The sequence below is a fragment of the Paramormyrops kingsleyae genome, chromosome 11 (assembly GCF_048594095.1).
Source record: "Paramormyrops kingsleyae isolate MSU_618 chromosome 11, PKINGS_0.4, whole genome shotgun sequence".
Taxonomy (NCBI): domain Eukaryota; kingdom Metazoa; phylum Chordata; class Actinopteri; order Osteoglossiformes; family Mormyridae; genus Paramormyrops; species Paramormyrops kingsleyae.
Window position 1 is genome coordinate 15,489,126 of NC_132807.1, and position 16,714 is coordinate 15,505,839.

Sequence of the window (16,714 nt, forward strand, 5' to 3'; positions counted from 1 at the left end):
CAAAATTAATTCCATCTGTTCACTTTCTGCTCTGCTACCTTTATCTCTTTTCCTTTCACTTCTGCGCAATTTCCAAGTTGGTGCTTGTTATCAACCATTCAGCAAGTATTCACCGTAAGCTCCACCACAGTAGTACCTCCGAGGAACTACAATGGGACCAAGTTCCTGTGGTGGGATCACGACAGAAGTTCCTGGTTACAGAAAAAAGTTCCTGCGGTGGGAAAGGGCCTATACAGAAAATATCTCTGTGCTTATAAATCACTGGCGATTTCAGAGGTGAGAAAGTGAAGAAAACAGCGAAAGGTGTGACATAAAATTGTATTACTTGGACAGAGGAATATAGTCTTTGCATCAAATGCCATTTATTCTCCTTCAGAAACAGCAGAGAACGCTAACTTGATTTTTAACTGTCATGTTGTGTCGCCTGCATGGCTCTTCATCAAATATCTGCGCAGTATTTTATTCCCCAAGAACTAAAATTCTGTGGTTCCACTCTACTGCATTGATACATGATCTGCTACCACTGGGCAGCACAAAATAATCTTTTCAGACAAAAATATTTAAGGCACGGAATGAAAACATGTGGGTCTCGTGCCCCAAATGATTTGCCCTAGCAAAACCACTGGATACAATGTATATACACGTGCTTCCTAGGATTTTCACCCATGAGCTCTGGATTGTTGGTGCAATGCTCTATCTGTTCAGTTCCCGTCACTATGCTAAATCTGGTTTGAGTTTAAAGTGCTCCTGAAATACTCAATCAAGCTCACAATTGCGCAGATCAAAACTATGAGACAAATCGCATCCGATACTGGTTCAAATAGATATAGTATTTTATTTTTCAATACTGAGCAATCGTGCAATATACGGGACAGGTGCAACTATAATCCTCACATTTTTCAAGACTTAATTGCACAATTACACTAACATGTTTGTTGTGCACAATAAAAAACAAATGTTATTTATGTCGGTTTAGATACAATCAGTAACAGTAATTACAAATCAAAATATTTTTAACTCTTACCTTTTTCACTTAGAGGATACCAATTCTTTGCCCACAAAACAAGGAATATTGGAGAAAAAGAGACTGTCATTCTGGATGGCAGAACTCGTGTTTTTAATGGTTCAACATCATTAATCACTCTCCTTTTCAGACATACTCGGACACACACACACACACACAAACACGCACAGTTGAGAGTAAGCCTTGGGGTCCAAGTATGCACGTGAAAGCAATTTATTCAGCAACCCTGGAACACTGCAATTAATTTCGCCGAATGAAAGTACTTTAGTCCAAAGATGATATTACAAGCTTACATTACACACTCTCCCAACATCTCGAAAAAACAGACATGACTAAATTCTCCACTAATAAATGTCGCCAATAGGGTTGCCATCCATCCCTTAAAAAACAGGAACATCCCATGAAATATGCGATAGAGCAGTTTATTTTCCAATATTGGACGATCCCATATTATAAGGGATTGTTACTTCAAGTTATCATGCTAATAGGATCAAATACCTGAACTTTACTAATTACGCTGTGTTGCTTCAATTTTTGGATAATCTGTCTCAAAATTTGATCCCTTCCAGTATTTCATCCATACAATGTGCCTGCAAAATTTGAAAAATACATAAAATACTTTTGGAGTTACTGATCACAAGACCAAGTGTCTTCTACAACTGACGTTTTCTTCCTTTACTGCCACACAGAGCTTCTGCTTCGGTTTTGTATGAAAGCTTATTTCCACCACAATTAAAAAAAACTTTACTTAATTGCAACTTCATTTCTCTCAATTGCGGGTCTATTTCATTGAGCTCTGACTATTTCTCATAATTCTTACTTTACTTCTTGTAATTTGGAGTTCTTGTATAACAGGCAGTCAGAGCCATCAATTTTGCTCCCTAAAACTTTAATGGTTCAATGCAATGCACATACAGTACCAGAGAGCAGCAAAAGCTATAATGGCTGCATCTGCGCTGCCCAGGCATTTTCATATTTCAAATTGTGTGTGTATAAGTGGCAGCCTACATCGAAACTTGCAACAATAATGATCTTGTAAACGTTAACCAAGTATGAAATGAAAAGGGACGATAAAACTTAACTTTCACCTAATTGGATGTTATATAGGCATATCTAACTTTAATGCTTTGTGCATTAAAAGACCTTAACAATCATGACATCACACAAAGTATATGTTCTAATCACAGTCACTAAAAAATATCAGACATTTATTCCATTGTTAGGCTACTAGTTGCATACACTGGTGTCACTAGAATAACTGAATAACTGAAACCATGGCAATGGAGGCAGTACTAGTGACACACTATTTTACTGGTTTCAAAATGTAGCGAGCTAGCAATAAAATCCAAACCAACTTGCGAGCACATTACGTGAATGATGCATTTGGGATATATTCCTAAATAACATCCTGCAGGGGAGGTGACACTGCCTAACTGGCCAAAAAATAAGTGAGAATTACAAGAAAAAAGTCACAATTATGAGGGAAAAAAAGTCAGCATTGCATTAAATAGTCAAAATTCTGATAAATAAGGCATGAATTGTGAGAAATGAAGCTGAAATGAATCAAAGTCTTTTGTTAATGTGGCGGAAACAAGCTTTCATAGTTTTGGGCCTTTTGTCTGAAAATGAAAGGCATAGATCTTCACCAAATAAGGTGTTGACCCAAATATAAGACAGGGTTTTTTTTCCTCAAAACACAACTGAAAAAGTGATGTCTAGACCCCGAATATAAGACGTCAAAAAAGGGAACAGATGGGACCAAATATGATATTTTGTAACAAGTGTTTTGACTTACTGCAATATAGGTTTGCCATAAGATCTCTTGTGTGAGCGTGAGAGTTAAGAAACCTGAGTGTCACAGCAGATGCGTGAGAGCCGGCGTCCCAGGCAATGCGTGCGTTTATCGCGTATCCCTCAGTGTCATGTAAATTATTGGCTTCCCTGGCTGTGCCTCTGCTAGTATTAAATCAAAAGTGGCTGTTAATATAGATAGTAACATTGATTTTAAAAGAGCCGTCATATCATTTATTAATGTAGCTCAACTGTTCTCAGCAATACAATTTTTTTTATCCTCTTTATGTGGGTTTGCTGCATCGGAAGCATTCAGCACCCTCAAGGGTTGTGGAGTTTGTAATATTCATTATCTACTGCCCCCCCCCCCCCATAAAACATTTGCTTTTTGGAATGTTTGCTCTTCAATACACTTATTATAATCTGATTGCCTGTCGTTGCTGTGGTTGCTGGTTAACTGGTTAATGTGTTCTTGTCAAATAAAATTATTGGGTAATGCTTTACATTAACTGCACCTTCATAATGCTTTTACGTTGCATTCATAAAACGTTCAGTACACCTTCATAATGTATTCATTAAGTATTCATAAACATCATGTATGTATACCTTAACATCCTAACATCCCTTAATAGCTGTAATATACATTAATAACAAACATTGTATGAATGCATTATGAAGGTGCACTTAATGTAAAGCGTTACCAATTATTGTTCTTTATAAAGATAAGATTTGGTATTCCAAAACCTTTTTTTTTTCTAAAAATAGTCAAAAAAAGGTGGGAGAGTCATCTTATACTTGAGGTTGTCTTATATTCAGGCCAATATGTTAATATAAACCATCAAATACTTTTTGACTTTTTTCATATTCACAAGGTATCAGTTCCCATTCATCCCCCAAAGAATGCCTCTGCAAAGTTTGAAAAAGTTCCATTAAAAGTATCAAAACTGCCCTTTTTGCTACCACTACGTGGCGCTGCTTCATTTTTGGGTTGATTTGTCTCAGTCTTAATTTCTCACCAATACAATGCTGGTATAAAGTTTTTTTTAAAATCCATCAAACACTTTTTAACCTATTGCCTTACATTCTAAAGCCTCTGCAGTAGAGCTGGCAAAATACTGGTGCTAAAACCATACGTATAACCTTGTATCCCGGGAATACAAAAAACTGAACACAAAATAAAAGTTCTTATTCACAGTATATACACGGGAGTGCGTCATGGGAGTGTGTCATGGGAGTGCGTCATGGGAGTGCGTCATGGGAGTTCACTCTTAGAACATAAGAACATAAGAACATAAGAACTATACAAACGAGAGGAGGCCATTCGGCCCATCGAGCTCGCTTGGGGAGAACTTAACTAATAGCTCAGAGTTGTTAAAATCTTATCTAGCTCTGATTTAAAGGAACCCAAGGATTCAGCTTGCACTACGTTATCAGGAAGACTATTCCATACTCTGACTACACGCTGTGTAAAGAAGTGCTTCCTTAAATCCAGTTTGAAATGTTCTCCCGCTAATTTCCACCTATGGCCACGAGTTCTTGTATTTGAACTAATGCTGAAGTAACTATTCGGTTGAACAGCATCCAAACCTGTTAGAATCTTATAGACCTGGATCATGTCCCCCCTCAGTCTCCTTTGCTTGAGGCTGAACAGATTTAGCTCAAATAACCTTTCCTCGTATGACATTCCTCTAAGACCAGGAATCATTCTTGTGGCCCTACGCTGCACCTTTTCTAAGGCCGCTATGTCCTTTTTAAGATATGGTGACCAAACCTGTACACAATATTCTAGGTGAGGTCTCACCAAGGAATTGTATAATCTTAGCATTACCTCCCTTGACTTAAACTCCACACACCTGGAGATGTACCCCAACATCCTATTGGCCTTTTTTATTGCTTCCCCACACTGGCGAGAATGAGACATGGAAGCATCAACATACACACCAAGGTCTTTCTCATAATCAGCTACCTTTATTTCAGTAGGTCCCATAAAATACCTGTACTTTATATTTCTGCTCCCTACATGGAGTACCTTACATTTGTCTATGTTAAATTTCATCTGCCAGGTGTCAGCCCAGTCACTAATTAAATTAAGATCCCGCTGTAGCTGCTGAGCCGCTAGTTCAGTATCTGCTACACCACCCACCTTGGTGTCATCTGCAAATTTCACCAGTTTACTGTATATATTGGTGTCTATATCATTTATGTAAATTAGGAACAAAAGTGGTCCTAAAATTGAACCCTGCGGTACCCCACTATGAACGCAGGCCCACTGTGACATCGAGCCTCTTATAACTACTCGCTGCTTCCTATCCGTTAACCAGTTATCAATCCAAGTCGCTACAGTTCCTAAAATACCTGTCGCTTTGAGTTTAAGTGAGAGCCTCTTGTGGGGAACAACATCAAAAGCCTTTTGGAAATCTAAATAGATGACATCATAGGCCTTCTTATCATCAACTACCTGAGTAGCTTCCTCAAAAAACTCCAACAGATTTGTTAAACAGGATCTACCTCTCCTAAATCCATGCTGGCTATCCCTCAAAATGTTATTTGAGTCCAGGTAATCTACCATTTTCTCTTTGATTATAGCCTCCATAACTTTACCAGTTATACAAGTTAGACTGATTGGCCTATAGTTTGACAAATTACTTCTATCCCCTTTTTTGAAAATGGGCGTTATGTTGGCATGCTTCCAATCAGAAGGTACCACACCTTCAGATAAGGATTTTTGAAACAGTAATGTTAAGGGTCGGCAAATAATATCCCTCATCTCTTTTAACACTATAGGTAAGATGCCATCAGGGCCCTGTGATTTATTTATTTTGAGCTTAGCTAGGCTTTGCAAAACATCAGCTTCAGTTATATATATATTAGTTATAGACGATGTTGAATTAGTAATAAGAACTGGTAAGTTACTAGTGTCCTCGACAGTGAATACCCGTGCAAAACTATCATTGAACTCATTTACTATGTCAATGTCGTTTTCAATTATAAGACCCTTACTATCCTGCAGATTAGTAATTTCAGCTTTTAGAGCTCTTTTAGAGTTAAAATACTGGAAGAAACTTTTAACGTCATCCTTAGCCTCCAATGCGATCTTCCTTTCGACATTCCTTTTAGCTCGTCTAATGTCATTTTTTAATTCAGCCTGTAGATTTAGATACTCTTGCTTTATTATGTCATCATCAGTTATTTTCCATCTCTGGAACAAAGCCCTTTTCCTCCTTACTTTATACTTTATGTCCCTATTAAACCACCTAGGTTGCAATTTCCTAGATTTATTCTTGCTAGAAACAGGTATGAAGTCCTCTTGTACTTGCAATAATGTGCTTTTAAAAAATTCCCATGCCTCTTCAACAGTTTTGTTATTTAACTCCATCCAGTTAACGGTTTCTAGTTTTAATCTCATACAATTGAAGTTAGCCTTCCTAACATTATATATTTTTGATTTGGACTTTGCTCTTCGGGCACTAAACTTAACCTCAAATTTAACCATGTTATGATCGCTACTGTCAAGTGGTTCTAAAACATCTAATTTACCAATCCTGTCCTGGTTATTAGACAAAACAAGATCAAGAATGGCATCTCCCCTGGTAGGGGTGTTAACAAACTGAGTAAAAAAACAATCCTGTACTAATTCCACCATCTCAAGTTCATTTTCAGAAGAGCCAGCAACAATGTCCCACTGTATCCCCGGTAGATTAAAATCACCCATAACTACCACATCATTTTTATTGCTCATAATCCTAATATCACTGTATAACAATCTGCTTTCCTCAGCAGCTACATTGGGTGCTCTGTAACAAACACCGACAATTAGGCTATTTGAGTTTGTAGCATCTAATTTTACCCATATAGCTTCCGTACTTTTACTTATATCAGTAAGCTCCCTTGCCTGCAAGATTTCCTTTACATATACTGCAACACCACCTCCCTTCTTACCTATACGGTCTTTACGGAACAATGTGTAACCATCCATATTATATTCTTGTCCATCCTTATCACTCAACCACGTTTCAGTTATTGCTATAATATCATAAGAGTCCAATGAGATAAGAGCCTCTAAATCATGAATTTTATTCCTAATACTCCTGGCGTTTAAATACAGACAACAAAGGGTAGGCTTATTACAGTGCCTACTTATATGATTTTTTTGGGCTTTCCGTTTCCCCCCAGTTACATACTTAACTAACCTCCCTGCCCCCCCAGTCCCTAGTTTAAACATTCCTCAACTACTCTACAAATACGCCTTCCCAGTACACTGGTTCCCCTCCGGTTCAGATGCAACCCATCCGGCTTGAACAGGTCCCACCTGTTCCAGAAGGTCCTCCAGTGCCCCATAAACCTAAACCCCTCTTTCCTACACCATCCTTTTAGCCACGCATTTAATCTCCTTATCTCAGCTAACTTAGCCTCACTTGCGCGTGGCACGGGGAGTATTTCGGAAAATACCACCATGGACGTTCTGCTTCTAAGCTTATTGGCGACTTCTATAAATTTATCCTGCAGAACAGCCCTTCTACCCTTGCCTATGTCGTTGGTGCCAACATGCACCACGACAACTGGATCCACCCCAGCTGGGGCCAAAAGCTTGTCCACACGATCTGGAAGGTCTCCTACCTGGGCACCAGGCAGGCAAGACACCGTACGGGACCCTCTATCACGCGTGCACACATAACTGTCTACTCCCCTAATAATTGAATCCCCCACTACCACAACCTCCCTCTTTCTGGGGGGAGGGGGCTCCTCAGTGCCCAAGGGCCCACCTGCTTCCCCAGTCCCTTCCGGCTCTAAAGCTGGAAGCACCTGAAACCTGTTAGACACAGACACCTCAGGTGATGCCGCCTCTGTAACGTGTGTACGCCTTTTCCTGCGTCTACGACCTACGGTCACCCAGCTCTCTCGACCTCTCTGCTCTTCATTCTCCCTCCCCCCCGTTAGTGGCGTACACACCGTCTCCCTAAACGGCGTATCAACTAGCTCATCTAACTCACTGTTGCATTGGATGCGAGCCAGTTGCTCCTCAAGGTCGCGAACCTTGACCATGAGTGAGTCCACTAGCTTACATCGCTCGCAGATGAAGTCCGACTGGACACTAACGTCCAGAAGGGCAAACATCTTGCAAACGCAACACTGAGCTGGCCCCATAATTAACTAACTCACTATGACCCCGTACTCCCAGCCCAGTAAATTTATATAGTGTATTTAACTATAAAGATTAATTTGCGTAACAATAAATGCAGTAACGTGCGGAGTACACTAAAATAAGTTATTACTTGTGTTAAAACGGAACTTAATTATTATTTTATTAAAAATTTTAAACCTGATAAACTTACTACTACTTACCAGAAGAACTTCTGCCTGAACCAAGTATGAACTAAAAACAAGGCGAAATCGAAGTTGCTCTTGGGAGGTCGAAAAACCACAAAAACCCCCTCACAGCAGGCTACTGCCGGAGCGGGAAAAAAGTGGAAAATGTCCTCCCGGCCCCGACTGGCGACCGAGCAAAGCTCAGGAGCAACTGTCCTTTTCCGACGCTTGGTAGCGATACCGACGTTAGATGTTGTTAGTTATAATCTTGACAAATTTCGACCAAACGAAAATATCACGGTATTAGAAAAATACAGTCATGCGCCACATCACAATGTGGAAAAAGATCTGTAAAATACTTTTAGAGTTATTGTGTTTACAAGACCAAGTGTATTCTACAACTGCTATGTCATTCCCTTGCTCCCACGCAGCACTGCTGCTATAGTTTTGAGCCATTCGCCTGAAAATGAAATCAGGCGTAGATCTTCATTCATAGTTTTTGTGAAGCAGGAATAAGATCCATCAAATACATTTTTGACTTGTCATACTCACAATGTCTGTTTTCACAATTCCTTTTGCTACCACTAAGCAGTGTTGCTTCAATTTTGGAGTGATCTGTCTAAATATTTAAGCAGTTCCAGTTCAGCACCCAATCACTGCCTCTGCAAAATTTGAAAAAGATCCATCGATTCTCCCAAGTCATGGTTTTAATGGGATCAAGTGTCAAAACTACCCTTTTTTGGTATCACTATGTGGCGCTGCTTTAATTTTGGATTGTGATTTTTCTCAAAATTTCATCAGTTGTAATTTGTCACCTATACAATACCTCTCCAACATTTGAAAAATATCCATCAAATAGTCCTAACAAGCAAAGCATCTGCAGTGGCAATACTGAACTGCTCCCAGAATCTGTGGAATTCAAAAAGACATCAGCAGGGAGAAGGGTGAATGGCAGGAATAACGCTTCCACCAGGACGCATATCACTAGGGCCTCCTTCCCTTCCCATCCTACTGCAACCCGTTATCTTGCTTAACCAGGACATAGAAAAACAAACGACGTCTCAGCAATCCACAGTTTTGTGGAAAGCAGCAACGTTGAGCTGTGACCTGACGCGTAAAAGCTTGTAATTTATCTGCAAAAACTCCCAGTCAGGTGGGGGGGGGGGGGGGAGCGGTGGGGGTGGGGTGACTATTAATTCCTTTGCCTTCTTATGTTCTATATTGTGCATGGGCCACTTAAAACATAATTAGTGCTCAGCAACGGAGACATTTCCGGAAAATTACTTTTTTGAACGGATAAGCTATCTTGAGTTACAAGTCATAAAAAAGCAATAAACGCAGGATCCAAGCCACCAGCCGACGACGCCACTGCCCTGTAAAATCATGAAGCAATGATGACCCACAACACCCAGTAGCAAGGGCTACAGCAGACTACTGATCATTTCAGAGAGTCAACTGAGAGGCTTCCTACATGCAGGAAACTGCAAAGGGTCAAGGACAGTTCCTCAGTACACACGGAATAATAAGCTACATTAACTCTTGTAAAATGAGTGTATAAATAAAAATGCACTGTAGATTTCACAGCAGTGATACATTCAACTGCACTTGCGCCTCTCCATCAATGCAGTGACGTCTCCGATTATTGGCCAGACACATCTGAAATTTCTTAATAGCGATTCGAGGTTCCTTGTCATTAATTTAAAGGACATTGAGGATTCCATTTACACACAAAGCAGGATTTTGACTTACTGCCAGAACTTCCTCTGATCAGACCACCATTTGGGTCCAGAAGCTGACGCACACACACAGCACCATTTTCATTCACAGAGATCACAGATCACACACACATACAGTAGCCGCACTAGCCGAGCATAACTGAGCCAGAGAGTGACTCCAGTAATTAATCCACCAATCAAAGCCTGTGGCTCTGCTCCCCTGTTAATTACACAGTATCAGGCCCATGCCAGCACATTCCCAGGGAGTGCAGCTCAAGTCATCAGTAACAGGCAGTTGAATATCTCACATATTTTCACATGCTACTTTGAATGGGTCAAAAGCAAAAACACCCCAACATAACCCAAAAGAACAGACAATTCAAATGGAGCACTCCGAAAGAAATTAAAGTAAAAAAGTCCACCAAAAAACGTGTGTTTATAAATTAGAGCTGTCAAGATTACTCAATTAAACTCGATTTCTCAATTTTAAAAATGCACCGATTCAAATTTGCCTTCTGGATTACTCAGCAATGTAGCAGAAGGGAGATGAGGATCCAAATAAAGAGTGAGAACCTCAGTTAGGTGGAAACACTTCACGTTAAACGTGGAATTGCAAACTTTCAGAAGACTTTCAGGTTTGAGGAACTCCTCCAATAATGGGAGGTTAGCCATAAAGAACAACAAACTATGTACTAATCAGCCTCTTGTAGCTGACTAGCTTGTCTTTGTTATTACTTTACTATAAATGCATTAGGAATTATTTACTGTCTACAATTCCTGTATCTCAAGATAATCTCAACTAAAATTAAGGCTTAGCCACATAATATTACATTATACAGTACATAATAACCATATAATAATTTTTGTGAACACATTGTGATATTGAGTAGGGCTGAACTATGCTATAAGAAGTTCACAGTGCAATATTCGAAATTTATGCCATAAAAACTGCGATATTTATAAAGCAAAAGGAAGAGCTGAAAATTTACTCAAAATGAATAGTGACCAAATACAGTTTCTTAACTAAATTTCTGCCAACTAAGCTAGTGATGTTACTGCAAGTTGTGCCAACAGACACAAAGCAGTGCCGACAAATCACTTGCTTTTACTTAATATAATCTCAATGGAATTTCCATACAGAGGAAGATGAATGTCTTTTGGTGACCAACTATTGTTCACTTTTCTATTCCTTAGTAAGTTTTGTTAAATTTCTCACAAACGTGCCGCACTATATACGAGTGAGTCCAACAGCAACGGCAAGAATGATTACGCTTGTCTCTGAGAGCACATGCAGAGCTCATTCCAAAGCAGAGGCAGTTAACTTTAGACAGATTTTTTGAAACGTATACTAGACAATGTTGAAAAGTAACCATTAGTAAAACTGCAAAGCTTGCTAAGTTTCGTTTCCTATGACAAAGCAACAATGACTATCGTAGTCCTTGTGATGTGACGATTTATATTACCCTTGCATATCGTGCAGGTATACGACTGAGAGCAGTATGTTGGTGTAGTGGGTACCGCTGTCTGGTTTTCATGTTCTTCCTGTGTGCGTGCGGATGTACAGTACACCAGGTCTGCCGCTTTCCTCCCAAAGTTCACAAACAAGCAACTTAAGCGGAGAGCCTCAATTGACTGTATGAGTGAGTGAGAGGCTGAGCGTATGAGCACTCGTATGTACGTACGTATGTATGTATTTATGTTTTATTATGCACTAATAATAATAATGGGCCGCTACCCTGTCCCAGGTTGGCTCCTGCCTTACACCATTTGAAATAACATATAAATTTAAAATTTTATATATGTATATATTATATATAAACAATTATTCAATCGTCAAATCAATAGATGACTCAATTATCAATATACTCGATAGTGACAGCCCTCTTATTACTATTACTATATTACTGATAAAACTGGGCAGGAAACACATCAAACAGCGTTTTTATTTCATCACTTTCAGCGACTTTGCGGCAGATGTTACTGAGAAGCTGACTGGCAGCACATAAAACCAAAGCACCACCATAAAGACTGCGTCACGTAGCCAAAGAGCCAATGAGGGAGTGGGGAGTGCAAAGGGTTAAAACTGCAGTACAGGCTCTGTGCGTCAACGGCAAGCCGTGTGTGACACACTGACGTCCATCCGAGGAGGCCCTGCAAAGGTGCTCCACACTCATGGCAGGCCACCAAACGATGCGATGGCCGGCGGTGACGTGGCGGACATCGTCCTGACGCACTGCACCGCATGGGCAGCGGCACAGAATGCGCTGCAGTGCCTACACACAACCAATTCAGTACACCGTGCTCTTCACAGCAGAGACAGCTCCCTGCACTGCCACTGGGGGGCAGTGATGCCCAGGGAGTACTGTGTCACCCATGACTGGCTCCCTGCAACTCTGCGGTGTAGCCCTCACCTTCAGCATTTCCTCATGGATCCCATAGTGACCGTAGGAGATGAAGTAGGCCTCGTCCTCGTCCTCCCGCAACTCAGCAACGGGTCCAGTGGACGAGGACCCCGGGGCCGCCCCTGGGCCCCGGCCGGAATCCACATTCAGCACTAAGCTCTGCACCAGGACTCTGCAAGGAGATCCAAAACACATCCCTAAGGCAATGGACAGTGCCCCACAAGGAGGGAGCTACTATTGCAGTGGTACTCCCCCCCATTTTTCCCACCAGAACCCCCAGACTGAACATTAGAGTGCCCTCTGCTGGACACTGGAGAAAGAACATACTGGACTAAACCATCACAATGAACTAGCTCATAAAAGCATATCATATATAGCTAGCTTACTACTTATATAGAATATATCTCAATATTTGCAATATACTAGTAAATATTCAGACTTCATGGGGTTAATATAGCACTACATGAAACTACTCCTGTCCAGAAGTAACGAATACTCCCTGATTTTTAGTTACGGGTTACTTTACGTTTGCTAACTTTACTACTGCAATTGAAGCATACAGACATAAAACAATAAATAATGGGGAAGACAATTATAAATATTACTGAGGAACAAAATAAAGGTCACAAAGTTTATAAGGAGCGAAGTTCCCAAAATACAAACTTTTGTTGTGCAATTAGGTAATATTTCTTTAAACTGAAACAGATAACAGTGAACCTTATCCGCGTAACAGTTTGACCCATTATTAGAAACCACAGTAACACGTACATTTTACAAATGTTAACCTTGGCTTGTAAAGTCCCCCTGCACTTTTCCAATCTCCATAAGTGTATAAATACTGATGCCATTAAGGAGGGGGCAGGCTTTCTAAACCGTGCTGCTGAGCTATGGCTACGCTGGCACAGCCAGAGGACGGCACACTGACTTCAGCCTGTGAAGATCCTCTAGGGCCCTGGTCAGGGCCTCCTCTGTGCGACCTGCTCTCTCTTCCGCACACTGGGCTCTGTGGAGGAGGGCAGCGGCAGGGTTAGGGTCCGGGTCCGGGTCCTCAGTGTCCACATCCAGCCCATAGAGCTCCTCGATGTCTGCAAAGGCAAACGGCACACAAGCCAAGGTGGAGTGATGCGGAGCGGGGCGCTATGCAGCCAGGCAGTCGGCATCCGGAGGGACACCACATACCGATCTGAAGCAGTGGGTCATCCTGCAGTGCTGGTCTCATGTAGCCGTCGTTATCCCACGGAGGAGAATCTTCAGGCAAACTAAGCAGCACATCTGCACTGCATTTCTATGGGTGACACACTCAGAGAGTCAACTTAAATATCAATCATACTGAGGGTCCTTACTAAGCTACATCTAAAGGCTTTGTTTTGAGGCTCAAAAATAGCATTAAAAAATAACGTGCACTTTGGGGGTATTTATCTCATGGACAGCACCAACTTTTATATACAAGTAGTTCACATAAAGTACACATGTTTTTCCATTATAAAATTCTGACTTGTTACTCCAAGCACCTCACTGTTTTTAATGGCCAAATGTAGTGTAAAAAATGCAGTTCACAAGAACTTTGACCCTGAACAAAGTAACAGATTTATGCAAAAGTAGTCATTCTGAACTTTCCAACAAGCTCCAGCTCAGTCATGTAGCTGTAATTGTAAAAAAGTTACAGTTACAGACTTACAGTTAATAAAACAACATTCTGAATTATCATTTCTTTGCTACCTGTGATGTAGAACAGATGCTATATCTCAAAGGGAAATTAATAAAATAATAATAAAGAATGGATAGGTATAGTTAATTCATATGCCAAATTTCATAAAAACCTAAAATTGTGATGCAAAGGCCATTTGTTGAATTGAAATAGAATGACTCAATAGCAATAATAAATCCCATTTCCAGTGACTCCTTTGTAAATATTTAATGTATCATGCATTAATCGTGCATGAGGACAGTGTGACAAATGCATGTGGCTTTTAACAGATGATCAGAAAAGATCTTTCCCAGGGTGGACACCCAAGGCAAACAGGTATACAACATACCTGCTGACAGGTTCCACAGTTCTGGGTAGCCCACAGAGTGGATAATAAAAATTCTGAGGCTTAATTAGAAGAGCCAACTTTCTTGGAAAAAAGCAGCCAAAAGAAATTATACAAGTGCCTCAACTCAGCAGTAAGAGGTTCGCATAGCTCTGTGGGTCACACTGTCATAGCACTGCCTAGATCCACGGTACTCCAATCAACATGTGAAATTTGTACACTCTGAGGACAACTTATCTACACTTTACCACCATGTCAGCCTTATAACTTCATCACAATGACTATTTTTTCATCCTGTGAGGCGGCCGTTAAGCTCACAGCACTGAAAGGGCTTAAACATTATTTTTTCAAAAATTCCTTTTTGAATTTTACAGACTAAATGTATGGAATTTTGCATGACATTTTAAAAGGCTTTAGAGGACATAAATACAGCATTCACTAACAATAAATAAATATTAATGTCTTCAAGATATTAGATAGTTCCATACAGTGCATAAAGTCCAAATCTTTTTCTCCATCACAGCAAATACTTACTGCGGATCGTATGTAGTTTATGAGCTTTATATAGCCATAGTCATCCAGTTCTGCAAAGACATTTAATAGTTAAAATAATGTGTTCATAATTTCAGCATCCTTGAACTCAGACAGTATTTGTCAATGATTAAAAAACGTACTGTGTCTCTTTACATAACTTGGAATGTCCACATGATGGTTGGATTGACAGTGCAAGAATGTCTCTTGTACAGAATACAGTAACCTAAAAAACAACAGAACACACAACACATACAAGACAAGAACATACATCTGTCAACCACTTTAAGTTACTAGTGGGTATTTCAAATAGAACAAAACAGCAAGCACCTATCATGCTAAGAAAAACTTTATATACCTTCAGATTGCTACAGATACTGCACTGTGCAGCATGGCTGCTGAGGAAGAATTGGTTCCAAAAAGGGTTCTATTTTGATTGCATGGAAATGGTTTATATTTGTGAAATCTAACATGGACCAGTCTACTGCAATTTGCAAACTCTGCAAAGATATTGCTCATGCAACAGGTGGTAACACAACCAGTTTTATCGGCCATAATTTTGTTTGTATTTGTTGTGAACTGAGTTCAGAAATGCACAGTTACCGAAAGGATATATGTTCATTTGTACCCAAAACTTTGGACTTATTTGGGCACATTTGCTATAATGAGTCAGTTTCTTTTACATATATTTTACATACCTTAATAATTAAGTTTATTATTATTATTATTATGCTACATGCTGTGTTTTTTGTATGGAGTGAATTATTGGTTTAATGGTTAATAATGTTGCTAAACTGCAGAAGGTAACAGAAATCCAGAACAGCGTGGAAATAATATGGCGTGTACAATCTCTTTTTCATGACTGCATTTACATACATCATGTTCAATGTGTTTTTCTAAAATCTAATCCAAACATTTTAATTCCATTTTACACTAATGTAGATAACCTTAAGATGCAGATTCACAGGGGATGTATTCTACAGCACTGTGGTTGTGTAAGTTGTGGAAACTCCAGTGTAGTTTAAAAATTGCCCTATATTACTTTATCAAATTGTTATAAACTATAACAATTACAACAGCAAATTACTGCGAGGCAAACCCTCTGAAGTTTAGTTTGCAGATGCTTACCGATCACAAAACAAGCATGTGATGGTCACATTGTTAGGATCCTCGTCCATGCACTGCCACTGGTCATCGTCATCGTCGCTATCTGACAGATCTGGCACTTCGTCTGCAGCCGAAGCACTGCCCTCTTTTAAAAAGAAGCACGTGCAACAATGTGAAACTATCTAAGAACACATATACACATAATGCAACTAAACCACTTGGAATACTTCGTGTTTCTGGTCCGCAATTATGAAAATATTAACGAGTTACAGTAAAAGGCAACCGATTTATGGATCTTAACTGAGATACCCATGTGTTGCAACTTATACGCTGAACTATCCGTCACATGCCGCTTACTACTAGATTTTTTATATTTTATTCTGCATCAACAAAAAAAATGAAAACGCTAAGATTCATTCAATATTTCACGTGTACCTGTGTACTGCGCCATGATACCTCCTTCCGTTAATACGTTCATTTCCGGGTCATGTATAACATTACACGATTACGTTTTGACCACATGAGGTCGCTGTGTCATCTGAACAGTGATAACTTTCTTTATGGAAGTTTTTTTCCCCCCGGGAAATTTATTTCAAACAAAGAGGTACTGTATTCACAATTGTCATACAAATATTTTAAAGTCAAAAACAGAGGAGGAGTATGCAATCCGTTCAGCATGACTAATCTTTAGATTTCAAATAAAATGTCGTTCCTTTAACGTTAAAAGGTTTGAAACTTTTTTGGTTCTTCACATATTCGATAAATATTAAAGTTCCATATTTATCAGTCGATTGAAGCAAGGTT

The 16,714-nt window shown here is 39.8% G+C and overlaps 1 protein-coding gene across 1 annotated transcript in view; it reads right to left on the bottom strand.

Annotated features, from left to right (window-relative positions):
- The window catches only part of prmt3 (protein arginine methyltransferase 3), a 70,714-nt gene extending 54,260 nt beyond the window's left edge, over window positions 1-16,454 (bottom strand). Inside the window, exons 1-7 of the mRNA XM_023818817.2 lie at window positions 16,346-16,454; window positions 15,932-16,055; window positions 14,947-15,029; window positions 14,807-14,856; window positions 13,419-13,524; window positions 13,165-13,324; window positions 12,249-12,411 (exon numbers count right to left, since the gene is read on the bottom strand). Of these exons, the coding sequence (XP_023674585.2) occupies window positions 12,249-12,411; window positions 13,165-13,324; window positions 13,419-13,524; window positions 14,807-14,856; window positions 14,947-15,029; window positions 15,932-16,055; window positions 16,346-16,388 (729 nt within the window). The 5' untranslated portion in view covers window positions 16,389-16,454. The remainder of the gene's footprint in view (window positions 1-12,248; window positions 12,412-13,164; window positions 13,325-13,418; window positions 13,525-14,806; window positions 14,857-14,946; window positions 15,030-15,931; window positions 16,056-16,345) is intronic.
- Between the last annotated feature and the right edge of the window lie 260 nt (window positions 16,455-16,714).